The sequence below is a fragment of the Choloepus didactylus genome, chromosome 4, assembly GCF_015220235.1.
Source record: "Choloepus didactylus isolate mChoDid1 chromosome 4, mChoDid1.pri, whole genome shotgun sequence".
Lineage (NCBI taxonomy): Eukaryota > Metazoa > Chordata > Mammalia > Pilosa > Megalonychidae > Choloepus > Choloepus didactylus.
In genome coordinates this window covers 32427026-32440819 of record NC_051310.1, presented here as the reverse complement: position 1 = coordinate 32440819, position 13794 = coordinate 32427026, and the positions used below count along the sequence as shown (strand labels likewise).

General features: G+C 37.3%; 1 protein-coding gene across 2 annotated transcripts in view; it reads right to left on the bottom strand.

Moving 5' to 3' along the window:
* VIPAS39 (VPS33B interacting protein, apical-basolateral polarity regulator, spe-39 homolog) overlaps window positions 1-13794 on the bottom strand; it is a 37304-nt gene that overhangs the window by 15491 nt on the left and 8019 nt on the right. Inside the window, exons 4-6 of one of the 2 annotated variants that reach the window (XM_037832194.1) lie at window positions 2000-2146; window positions 1538-1576; window positions 492-556 (exon numbers count right to left, since the gene is read on the bottom strand). In XM_037832194.1, coding sequence (XP_037688122.1) covers window positions 492-556; window positions 1538-1576; window positions 2000-2146 — 251 coding nt within the window. The remainder of the gene's footprint in view (window positions 1-491; window positions 557-1537; window positions 1577-1999; window positions 2147-13794) is intronic. The other variant, XM_037832195.1, reaches the window with a different exon arrangement.

The following is a 13794-nucleotide window of genomic DNA, read 5'->3' as shown; positions in this document are numbered from 1 at the left end:
AACCCTATGCCTGCTGGTTCAGAATGTGAACCCCTAGATGCAAACAGTCACATTTTTTGGGTCTCTAATTAATATCTTTGGCTAACAGAAGGAAACAGGGAGACATTTGAGACATGTTCTTTTTCTGGAACTTGGAATATAGTTTTTTCCTTATGAATCAATTTGCTTTTTTATGGGAATGTGAGCTCCACTAAGCTTCCAGACCACAGTGATGATCACCGAGTTCAACACAGCATTCAAAAGGCAGCACAATGGATAAGGAAAGTAAGCTAAGAATGAGTCAGAAAATAGAGATTTGATAATCCAAGTTATACCACTTTCTAAATTGTGAGACCCCAAGCAAGTGCCTACTGTTTAAAAATCCTGGTCTCATACTTATTAAAGCGGACTAAAAAACACCCGCATAAAGAGTTGAGAAGATCAAACAAAATAAACATATCAAAGCACTTAAAAAGTGTAAAGTGTCACGCCAATAATAAGATATCACTCACCCTGTATTCCCCTTTGGGTCTCCCCAGCTCTGGAGCATAGCTTTTGGCAGGTGTGTCCGACAGAGCTGAAAAACAACAGGCAGCTGGTTCAGGAGGGAACCAGAACTCCTACTTCTTATCATCCCTTTCCTCTACTGCTTTCTTCTTACACACATTTTTATTTTATTGTGGTAAAATATATGTAATATAAAAATTGCCATTTAACCATTTTAAAGTGTACCATTCAATGGTATTATATATATTCACAATGTTGTACAACCACCACCACTATTATTTGCAAAACTTTTTCATCACCCCAAACAGGAACTCTGTAACCATCAAGCAAAAACTCCCCATTGCCACGTATATCCAGGCCCCTAAGGACCTCTACTTTCTATCTCTATAAATGTGCCTATTCTAGATACTTTATATACGTGGAGTCATACAATGTTTATCCTTTTGCATCTGGCTTATTTCACTGAGCATGTTTTCAAGGATTATCCATGCTGTAGCAAGTATCAGAAACTCATTCATTTCTATGGTTGAATAATATCCCATTATAAAGAATATTTTGTTTATCCATTCATCCATTGATGGACACTTGGAGGGTTCCTACCTTTAGATTATTGTAAATAATGCTGTTATGAATATTTGCAAACAAGTGTCTGTTTGAGGTCCTGTTTTCAATTATCTTGGGTATATATCAAGAAGTAGAATTTCAGGGTCATATGGTAATTCTGTATTTTCCACCAAACTGGTTTCCACAGTGGTTGTACCATTCACACACTTTATCTGACTTGTGGGCTCCAAAGGCATCTTTATGGCACAAAGAAGGTCTCAGTTCTTACTTAGAGAGAGCATCCCTAGGAGTTGCCCGTTCCCCCTGTAGCCAGAATGATTCCCACCTCCTTTTGCTGCAACACAAAATTTCTCAAATAATGATGGTAGATTTAAAAGAAAATATATCTGATCATCTGATTATCACCTGTCCCCAATGACTCACCAGATTGTACCCCAGATCAATAACATCTACCACAGCAATCAAAAGAAGAGGGTACAATGCCTACCATCAGAAAGGGACTGGAAACTTCCAGGTCTAGTTCTCCCTAAGGTAAAGAAAACATGAGGGAAGAAATCAACAGTTCAAATCAGGGAAATTCAAACTTGGTTAAGAATAGGCTTATATAGAACCTTATTGTGCAATTGGAAATTTAAGGCATAAAAAAGCTTTTATCAATGTAGAAATTTGCCTTTAAAAAAAAAGGCAGGGAAGATTTTGATCTAGGCAAGTTTATTCACTACCTGTCACAAGGTCAATGCCAACTTTGTCTGACATATTCTAGAAACCCATTCCAACCCCTGACTAGCTACCTCATTTTTCCCACTCCTAACTCTCACTGCCAGCTCTAATGATAATTCTTTATCTTTCCATTGCCTTTTTCTTATAGAATAAATGAAAATTAAGAGTCTGAATGTTTTTCTGAAAAAAGGCAAGGAAGGCTCCACTGTTCTTTAACCATCACTCTTACCCCTAAAAAAGCTGCTCAGAGAGTAGGTAGAAGAAGGTTTGGGTAGTTGTGCATAAGAGGAGAAACTGTTTCGGCTCTTCAGCTGTTCACGCCCTTCATGGGTTGACCCACTATTACCAGCAGTCTCTTTGATGGACCATGAGATACCTGTAAGATAGTGAAGACTACATCAGTAATTCTCATCCAAAATAAATCCCTGACATCCAACAAGCCAACAAATTCTTAAAGGTTTTCAACAGAATCCATGGTCTCTTGGTCAACATGGTCTCCAAAAATTGGGGCAGGGACAAAGGACAGAATCAAAGAGATTAACCAACAGAAAAACAGGCAGAGGACATGAATAAACGGATGATAGAAAGGGAAATTCAAATGGTTCTTAAGTATGTGAAAAGATGCTCAACCTCATTCTTAATAAGAGAATTACAAATTAAAAGTACAGTGAAATTGGGGTAGCTGGTGGTGGATACCTGAAACTATCAAACTACAACCCAGAACCCATGAATCTCGAAGACAGTTGTATAAAAATGTAGCTTATGAGGGGTGACAAAGGGATTGGGAAAGCCATAAGGACCACACTCCACTTTGTCTAGTTTATGGATGGATGAGTAGAAAAATAGGGGAAGGAAACAAACAGACAAAGGTACCCAGTGTTCTTTTTCACTTCAATTGCTCTTTTTCACTCTAATTATTATTCTTGTTATTTTTGTGTGTGTGCTAATGAAGGTGTCAGGGATTGATTTGGGTGATGAATGTACCACTATGTTATGGTACTGTAAACAATCGAAAGTACGATTTGTTTTGTATGACTGCGTGGTATGTGAATATATCTCAATAAAATAAAGATTAAAAAAAAAAAAAAAAACTAAAGGACAAATGGGGTGGGATGGGGGGATGATTTGGGTGTTTTTTTTTCACTTTTATTTTTTATTCTTGTTCTGGTTCTTTCTGATGTAAGGAAAATGTTCAGAGATAGATTGTGGTGATGAACGCATAACTATGTTATCATACTGTGGACAGTGGATTGTATATCATGGATGATTGTATGGTATGTGAATGTATTTCAATAAAACTGAATTTAATAAAAAAAAAAAAAAAAAAAAAAGCACAGTGAGATACCAGCAGTCCCCTATAAGACTGGCAAAGATCCAAAAATTTGAGAATGCCCTGTGTTGGCAAAGCTATGGGGAAACAAGAGCCCTCTGACATTGCTAGTGGGAATAAACTTGGGACAAGTTCCGTGGAGGACAATATCTATCCACTACAAATGCCATTACCCTCTGCCAGTAATTCCCCTTCAGAAATTTATCCTTAATATACACATACATGAGCAAAACACCAGGTTGTTGATAACAAAATACTGGAAACAATCTAAATTCCAATAATAACAGACTGGTTAAATAAATTATGTTAATTCCAGACACTATAATACTATGCTGCAATTTAAAAAAAAAACACACAGAGATAAAATGAGAAAGCTCTTTGTGTTCTAAAATGAAGAGATTTTGAAAATATATTGCCATGTGAAAAGAACATGATATAAAGTATGCTACCATTTGGATTTAAAAAAGGGCACAAATAGTATATGTATCCCAGTGATCAAACAAAATGGCAGAGGAGGAAGCTCTAGGGGTTGGTCACCCCAACAAAGCAACTACTGAGCTTGAAAAAATGATTGGAATCCACTATTTTGGTACTCTGGAACCTCATCAAATACTTGTAAAAATAGGGGAGTACCTGATAGACGGAGAAACTGATCTTTCAGAAGGGAGCAGCATTCATGAAATTGCTACCACTCCCATTCCTCAGACTGTACGGAAAGCAGCCTGTGTTCCTAGAGCAGCTGGATGGTGCCAAAGCTACTGGTGGGGACCCTGTTCTCCAGAAATTGGGGTTGAGTACTTTGTTTGGCCTGGATATTTCCTGAGGACTGAAGCAAATATGTGCCTTGGTACTTGGACTGCAGTGGCTTCCCACACATTCCCCTAGTGACATCAATCAGAAGAATTAAAGGGATGGTATATATATATTTGAGCCAGCATTAAAGGAAATCTTTGTCAAATCACTGACCAACTGCAGAGATAACAGAATAGAAACTTTAATGACCACCCACAACAGGAATGCACATTTTGAAAATAGAATTTTTAAAAATTCACAGACAGCTCTAAAACCCCATTAGCAAATATCAGGAATCTCTGGGGATGAGAATCAGATTTCTAGCAGAACCACAATATAATAATCAGAAGGTTCAACTCTCAACAAAAAATTATAAAACATATGGAGAAACAAGAAAGTATGGTCCATTCACAGGAAGAAAATAATTGGAAAGAAATCCTCCCTAAAGAAGATCAGAAATTGGAATTACAAGTTAAAGATGTTAAGTCACTGTCTTAAGTTCAATGACCTGAAGGAAACAATGGAAAAGAACTAAAAGAAATCTGGAAAACCATGAATGAACAAAATGAGACCATAAGTAAAATGACAGAAATTATAAACAGGAAACAAACAAAAATGCTGAAAAGGACAGCAACTGAAATTAAAAGTTCATTAGAGAGGGGTGACAATGTGATTGGGAAAGCCATATGGACCACACTCCCCTTCGTCTAGTTTATGGATGGATGAGTAGAAAAATGGGGGAAGGAAACAAACAAACAAAGGAACAAACAAACAAACAAAAAGGCACCCAGTGTTCTTTTTTACTTTAGTTGCTCTTTTTCACTTTAATTTTTATCCCTGTTATTTTTGTGTGTGTGGTAATGAAGGTGTCAGGGATTGATTTTGGTGATGAATGCACAACTATGTGGTGATACTGTGAACAACTGAATGTACGCTTTGTTTTGTATCACTGCGTGGTATGTGAATATATCTCAATAAAATGAATTAAAAAAAAAAAGTTCATTAGAGAAGGTTTCGGCAAGATGGCAGCATAGTAAGGTGTGGAATTTAGTTAGTCCTCTAGAGCAACTAGTAAATAGCCAGGAACAACTAGTAAATAGTCCGGAACAACTGTTGGGGACATCTGTGACTAAATACGAATCGTACATCAGCCTGGAATGGGTGGAACGGCTGAGATCGCAGCATTGAACTGTAAGTAAGCAAAGCTCCCCACACTGTGGCGCTGGCGCCCATCCCCCACCAGCACGGCAGGCTAAACTGAATCATTCCCTGTGGAAAAAAGAAGCAGGCTACTGGCGCAACGGAAAGTAACTCAACCAACCTCCAACTGCAGTTTTAATTAACAAATTTGGACTACTGAATACAAGACACAAGCACAGATAACCCAGAGCAAGCAGGAAAGGAACCTGAGTTTCCTCCCAGCAGAGAGGAGGCAGGGCTGATGGAAAAAAAAATACATAAATAAATAAAAACGGAGGCTTTTGGAGACAGCTGAGCTCAGAAAACTGGAAAACAGGTGTGTCCCAAAAAAAGGGACACAGAGAACCAGGTACCAACACCGGTTGACTGGTGTAACTGGGGGGCTGGGGACTGGCTCTGAAAAGGGGGCTTTTCTCTTTTTCCTTTCTTTTTTTCCCTGTATCCTAAGTAGCTAATTAAAGAAAGCCTAGGCATTTTCAGTTGTCAGCTCTGACCAGGCAAGGGTGGAGTTAACAGAGTCAGAGAGACAAAGGAGAATTCAAGTGTAGAAGAGAACTCCTTAAAGGGTGCACCTTCCCTAAGAAAAGGGGGGCAGGGCCCAGCTCAAGTGGCTGCCCTCCCTCAGAGAATTCAGACCCCAGGGCTTGGGGTAGGGGAGGGACCAGAAACAACTTAAGCTTGGCATCTGATACCCTTGGCCCCTGGCCAGGACAGGGTCCACTGAGAATTAAAAGGACCACACCTCTTTACACTAGAGTCTATAGTTAACAGCAACATTGTAATTTGCTTCCATTAATTGTAAGAAAGGCAATATACCAAAGATAAATGTCTATAAGAGGGGGATATAAGGGAGGGGTACGGGATTCTTGGTGTTGGTGTTGGTGTTGGTGTCTGACTTTTTAATTGTGTTTTATTTTAATTTTATTTCTTCTTTTGTTGCTTTTTAGTTGTCATTTCTTATCTTTATTTTTCTTTTTTCTTTTTCCTTTTTTTGCCTCTTCCTCCTTCTTTCTGGAAGACATGGAAATGTCCTTATATAGATAGTGGCGGTGAATGAGTAACTATGTGATTATACAGGGAACAACTGCTTATTTACTTAAGATGGAATGTATGCTGTGTGAATAAAACCATCTAAAAAATAAACAAAGGGATACAAGTGCTGGAGAAAAGGTGGAGAAAGGGATGTACCTAATCACTGTTGGTGGGGAAACAGAATGGGGCAGCCCATCTGCAGGGCAGTGTGGTGGTTCCACAGGAAGCTAAGCATGCAGTTGCCATATGGTCCTACAACTTGGTTACTGGGTAAATACTTGGAAGAACTGAAAAGAGGGACACAAATGGACATTTGCACAGTGGGGTTTATGGTGTCAGTATTCACGATTTGCAGTGTATGGAGGTGGTCTAAGTGTACATCAGCTGATGAACAGAATGGCAAACCGTGGGGTATACATACAAGGGACTATTGAGCTGCTACAAGAAGGAGTGACGTTGTGAGGTGAATGGACATTGAGGACAGTATGTTGAGTGAAATAAACCAAAAATGGAAAAAAAAAAAACATTATAATGCCTCAATAATATGGACTAACTATAATGTGCAAACTCTGAGAATTGAGTCCAAGAGCATAGGTTATCAGGGGAAGGCTTGTTGTAAAGGTCCCTAGATTGTAAGCTCTTACAGCACTTACATCTATTCCTGAGTTGTAAAGGTTATTTCTAAATTCTGAGATGCTGAGCTCTCTGTGCAGAACCTGGTTGGTTCCTGGAACTTTGGGTATCTGTGTGACACCTGAGACTCAGAGCCAGAGTCTGGCAGCTACGAATGTCAGCATCACCCCATACAGCAAATGTTAAGGAGTCTGATAAAAGAGATCAGACTTCAATTAGAGATATGAACGAAACGGACTTGGTTACTGTTAGGCAAAAGTCCCCACCCCCAACACACGCACAACCCACCCTTAGCAAATATTCCAGGAAGCTCTCCCCACGCACAATGGACGTAACTGTTTACATAAAACCCACTCTTAGCTAACACAGCAGTTTGCGCAACAAAAACAAAAATTTTCCATAATGTAAAAACCTCCCTGACATTATTTTCCATACATAATAACCTCCTTATCTTACCCTGAACAAACCAATCCCCTGACTTCAACTCCTTATCTTACCCTAAGGAAACGTTAACTACTTACTTCTCTATCTTACCACAACTCCTCTCCCAAAAGCTATAAAATTGTACTCCTGCCTTTGTTCAGGGCTGTCGCCATCTTAAACTTCAGCCTGCCTGCACAAGGCCACAAAATAAAACTCCTTTGATCAAGTTTTGGTCTCTTCTCTTCCTGGCCAAAAAACCTAACACTTAGGTCTAACGTAAGTCAAACTAAAGGGTAAAGGACAATAGTGACAGTGTTTTTAAAAACTTCAACTTCTATGTGAGACCAAAGGAAGAGATGTTTATAAGGTACAAAATCTATATTTTTTGTAACATACTATATAATTTAACTTGTATGGTCAGTTTATACAAACAACATAATTACATGGAACATTGAATAGGGAGTGAAATCTGGTTGGTTTGTACAGGTTATTTGCAAAGCACCTTTGAGGGACTGGGGGAAAATGTGGAAGTATTAAATTTCTCCACCTGGGGAATTAATGATATTCTCACAAGAATTGGGGGCTAACAATTTAGAAGGCCCTCCCCCTATGTGGGACATGACTCTCAGGGGTGTAAACCTCCCTGGCAACATGGGATATGACGAGCAGGGATGAGCTTGGCCCTGGCATTGTGGGATTGAGAAAGCCTTCTTGGACCAAAAGTGGGAAGAGAAATGAAACAAAATAATGTTCACTGGCTGAGAGATATCAAATAGAGTCAAGAGGTCATTCTGGAGGTTATTCTTATGCATTATATAGATACCTCATTTAGTTACTAGTATATTAGAATAGCTAGAAGGAAATACCTGAAACTGTTGAATTGCAACCCAGTATCCTTGGTTCTTGAAGACGATTACATAACTATATAGCTTACACCGTGTGACAGTGTGATTATGAAAACCTTGTGGCTCCCACTTCCTTTATCCAGTGTATGGAAAGATGAAAAGAAAAATGAGGACAAAAAGTAAATGAATAATAGGGAGGGATGGGGGGGTATGGGCTGCTTTAGCTGTTCTCTTTTACTTTAACTTTAATTCTTATTCTTTTTTGTGTGTGGGAACATAAATGCTCAAAAATTGATTGTGGTGATGAATGCACAACTATATAATGGTACTATGAACAAATGATTGTACACTGTGGATGACTGCATGGTATGTGAATATATCTCAATAAAATCGAATTTAAAAAAAAGTTCATTAGAGGGTTTCAAAAGCAAACTTGAATAGGCATAAGAAATGATCAGTGAACTTGAACATAAGACAATGAAATTATCCAGTGTGAGGAGCAGAGAGCAAAATATATGAAGAAAAATGAACAGCACATGAGGAACCTGTAGAACACCACCAAATGAACCCACATATGCATCTCCTAAAATGAGAAGACAATAAGAGACAGAAGAAATAGTGCCTGAAAACTCCCCAAATCTGAAAACTTTAATATAAACATCTAAGAAACTCAATAAACTCCAAGAAGGATAAACTAAGAGGTCCACACTGGGACATATTATAGTGAAACTGCTGAAATCCAAGGTCAAAGAGAATTTTGAAAGCAGCAAGAAAGAAGTGACTCACCATATACAAGGGATCCTTAATAACAGGAAAAACTTTTTATCAGAAATCATGGAGGCCAAAAGGCACTAAGATGACATATTTAAAGTCCTGAAAGAAAAAACCTAACTAAGAATTCTACATCTAGCAAAATTATCCTTCAAGAATGATGGAGGAAAAAAAATCAAGAAGAAAGTAATACATTTCCAGATAAATAAGCATGGAGGGAGCTCATTATCAGTAGACATGCCCTAAAAGAAATGATAAAAAGAGACCTTTAGACTGAAATTAAAGGACACTAGACAGTAATTTGACTACTAGTAAAAATAACCATATAGGTAAATATGAAAGCCACCATAATTACTTATGGTTTGTAAAACTCCTTTTTCCCTATGTAATTTAAAAGGCAAATGCATAAAACAAATATAAATCTATGTTAACAGGCACACAATGTATAAAGATGTAACTTATGACAATAATAATACAAAGAGGGGAAGAATGGAGATGCAACAGCAGAGCATTTGTATACTATTGAAATTAAGTTGATATTCTAATTAGGTTGAAATAAGTTTAACTTGTTAATTATAATCCCCAAGCAAATCAATAAGAAAATAACCAAAAAATACACACAAAAGGAAAGAAGAAAATCACTATGTTACAAAACAAAAATCAAATGCACAAAAAAGGCAATAATAGAGAAATTAATAAATATATATATAAAGAGAGAAAGAGAGAAAACAAATAGCTAAATGGCAGAAATATATCCTTATCAGAAATTACTTTAAATGTGAGTGGATTAAACTCTCCAATTAAAAGGAGGAGATAGGCATATTGAATAAACAAAACATGATCCATCTGTATATTGTCTACAAGAGACTCACTTTAGATACAAAGACGCAAAGAGGTTGAAAGTAAAAGTAGGAAACTGATAAGCAATGAAAATATATTGTCAGACAAAACAGACTAAGTCTCAAGTCAAAATAGACTTTATGATCAGACTAAAAGGTAAAGGATGATACTGAATATGTTTTACAACTTCAACTTTTGGGTGAGACCAAAGGTAGAGACGCTTATTTTGTGGAAAATCTTTATTTTCTGTAGCACGCTATACAATTTAACTTGTATAGTCAGTTTATTCAAACACCATAATTACATGGAACCTTGAATAGGGAGTGAGATCTGGTTTGTTTGTACAAGTTAGTGTGAAGCCCAATACATCCCAGAGAAATTGGGCAGAGGATAAAAAGTATTTGAAAAGCCCCGTTGAGGGACTGGGGAAAAATGTGGAAAAATTAAATTTACCCACCTGGGGAATTCCTTCTATTCTCACAAACATTGGGGACTACCAATTTAGTAGGCTGAGCCCTTGATCTCGGACTTTGCCCTTTTGAAGCCTGTTACTGCAAAGGAGAGGCTAAGCCTGCTTATAATTGTGCCTAAGAGTCACCCCCAGAGAACCTCTTTTGTTGCTCGGATGTGGCCTCTCTAAGCCAACATGGCAGGTGGACTCACTGCCCGCGCCCTACACAGGACATGACTCCCAGGGGTGTAAATCTCCCTGGCAACGTGGGACATGACTCCCGGGGATGAGTCTGGACCCGGCATCGTGGGATTGAGAAAGCCTTCTAGACCAAAAAGGGGAAGAGAAATTAAACAAAGTTTCAGGAGCTGAGAGATTTCAAATGGAGTCAAGAAGTCATTCTGGAGGTTATTCTTATGCATTATATAGTTATCCCTTTTTAGTGTATTAGAATAGCTAGAAGGAACTACCTGAAACTGTAGAACTGCAACCCAGTAGCCCTGATTCTTGAAGATGACTGTATAACTACATAGCTTATATGGTGTGACCATGTGATTGCGAAAATCTTGTGGCTCCTACTCCCTTTATCCAGTATATGGACAGAAGAGTAGGAAAATGGGGACAAAAAGTAAATGAATATTAGGGAGGATGGGGGGGATGGTTTTTTGGGGTGTTCCTTTTTACCTTCATTTTTATTATTACTTTTTGAAGTAATGAAAATGTTCCAATAAATTGATTGTGGTGATGAATGCACAACTATATGATGATACTGTGAACAACTGATTGTATACTTTGGATGACTGTATGGTATATGACCATATCGCAATAAAATTGCAAGGAAAAAATAGCAAAAAAAATATTTTATGACATCAATTAAAAAGGTTATAGGAGACAAAAAAGGACATTATATATTGATAAAAAGATCTGCTCCATCAAGAAGATATAAAAATTATTAAAAAACATATGCACCTAAAAACAGCTCCAAAATACATCAAACACTTAAGCAATCAATGGGTCAAAGAAAAAATTACTAAGGAATTTAGAAAATACCTTGAGATGAATGAAAACCAAAACACAGCATATCAAAACCTACAGGGTGCAGTGAAAGCAGAGCTGAGATGGAAACGTGTAGCTGTAAATGCCCAAATTTAAAAAGATGAACATGCTCAAGTCAGTAACTTAACTACGTAACTTCAGGAGCTAGAAAAAGAAAACCAAACTAAACTCAAAGCTAGCACAAGGAAATAAAAAAATTAAAGTGGAGATAAATAAAAGCGTATTTAAAAACTGAGAGAAACATTTAAGTTGGTTTTGAGGCCAACATTACCCTGATACCAAATCCAGACAAAGACACCACAAGAAAAGAAAATTACTGGCCAAGATCCCTTATGAATATAGATGCAAAAATCTTGAACAAAATACTAGCAAACCAAATCCAACAGCATATTTAAGGAATTATAGTGTAGTCAGCCAAGATGGCAGTGAGAGAAAATCCAGGGTGCCATTCTCCCACAGAATCTTTGAACAACTAGCAAAAAGTGGCAAAGCCATCTTCTCGAAAATTACGGAAAACGGTTAATGGGTTGCAATAACTGGGCAAGTGCAAATCAAGAAAAAGCAGCCTAAAAACATTAGGCCAAGCTCATGGAGACCCTGCTAGCTCTCCCCCTCCCCCTCCCCAGCACAGCGTGGAGCCAGTCTGAGCTCCAATTGCGGGCCCCTGGCCCTGTCCCAGAGGAAGCAGAGTAACCCCTATGTGCATACAGAGGTGCCTGTCAGTGCCAGTCTATCCTGAGGAAGCCTGAAGAACTTCAATCTCTTCAGATCTTTTGTCCTAGGAAACTAGACTGGGACTCACCCTCCCAGAGTGTGTCTTAAAGGCAGAGAAGCAGCTTGCAGACAGCTAAAGCAGTGTAAAAAAACAATTAAGTCAAAGCAGCCTGGGGCAAAGGTCTACCTGCATTAAGTCATACAATAGGATATCCAGGAGAAGATGAAAGTATTTAGCGGGGAGTAGAGGGAGCCTTTGAACTCCTGTGAACTTATACTCAGGTGAATTCTTAGGGCCATGAGCAGGCACAGACCCAGGAAAAGAAGCAGGCTTCCCCGCTCCAGGCAGGCTCAGATAAGACAGAGAGGACCCTGCATTTCACATTGGCCTCAGGATAATCTTCTTTATAGGAGAGCTAAATTATTAAACGAAAAAATATATATCATGCAAACAGTAACCAAAAGAGAGCTGGGGTAGCTGTACTAATATCACATAAAATAGAGTTTAAGTAAAAAACAGTTGCAAGGGACAAAAATGGTCACTATATACCGATAAAGGGATCAAGTCAACAAAAAGACACAAGAATTATAAATATATATGCACTAATGGCAGAGTCCCAAAATATATGAAGCAAATATAAACAGTTCTGAAGGGAGAAACAGATAGTCTACCTTAATATTAGGAGGTCAATATACCACTCTGGGTAACCAGTAGAGTAGATAGAAGATCAATGAGGAAATAGAAGATGTGAATGATACTCCAAACCAACTTGACCCAGCAGAACACTTCACATGAGAGCAGCAGGATACACATTCTTCTCTAGTGTACATGGCTCATTTTCCAGCATAGACCGTATGTTAAATCCCAAAACAAGTCTCAATAATTTCAAAAATATTGAAATCACATAATGAATCTTTTCCAACCAATGGAATGAAGCTAGAAATCAATAACAGAATGAGAAATGGAAAATTCAAATACGTGGAAATTAAATAATGTACCCTTTTTTATTTTTAAAATTGAGTTAAATTTATTTTTTTAATTTTTTTCTTCTTCACTGTTTTTACTACTGGATAACAAGATGTTTCCTAAAGAAGTAGGTCAAATTCAAGTCATGGAGTCTCAAAAATAATTCAATTTTAGATAACCCTTAGGTTAAAAAAAAAAATAGAGGAATAAGACTTTATATCATATCATATATCATATCAATCATATTATATTATCTTTTCACATCAGAAATATCATGATATTCAAATAACTAACTAATACTCACTGAGTTTCTTCAGTGTGAGTAGCACCATGGAAAGCTTTCAAATACATTAACATAATTTCTAAAGTCATAGTCTAATAAAGTTTTTTATCTGCTAATCTTGCCATTTAATTGTTTACGGCTACTTTATCAGCAATGTTCAACAGGGATATGTAATAAAATTAGTTTTAAATATCACTAATAAAGTTTTATTGGCAAAAATCAAATCCTCAATACAATATAGGACATATGATTTCTTTTTCCTTTTCATTTTTTTATTGTGGAATAAAACATATATACATACAAGTGATAACTTTCAAAATGCGACTTAACAAGTAGTTAGAGAGCAAATTTCAAAGAATGTTATGGGTTACAGTTCCACAGTTTCAGTTATTTTCTTACTGTGAAATATAACACATATGCAGAAAGGTGATAACTTTCAAAGTATGATTTAACAAGTAGTTATATAGGAAATTTCAAAGAATGTTATGAGTTACAGTTCCATCATTTCAGTTCTTTCCTTCTAGCTATTCTAATACCCTAGCAACTATGAAAAAAGAAAAGAAAATTATATAAAGATCCAGTATTTGTAATCCTTTGTTAAGTTAAGTTCTGTCTTGTCTGTTGCTACCCCTTCCTCTAGTTTAATCACTTTCCTGATCTTCAGGGATGTCTAGGCAGTAAAGACCC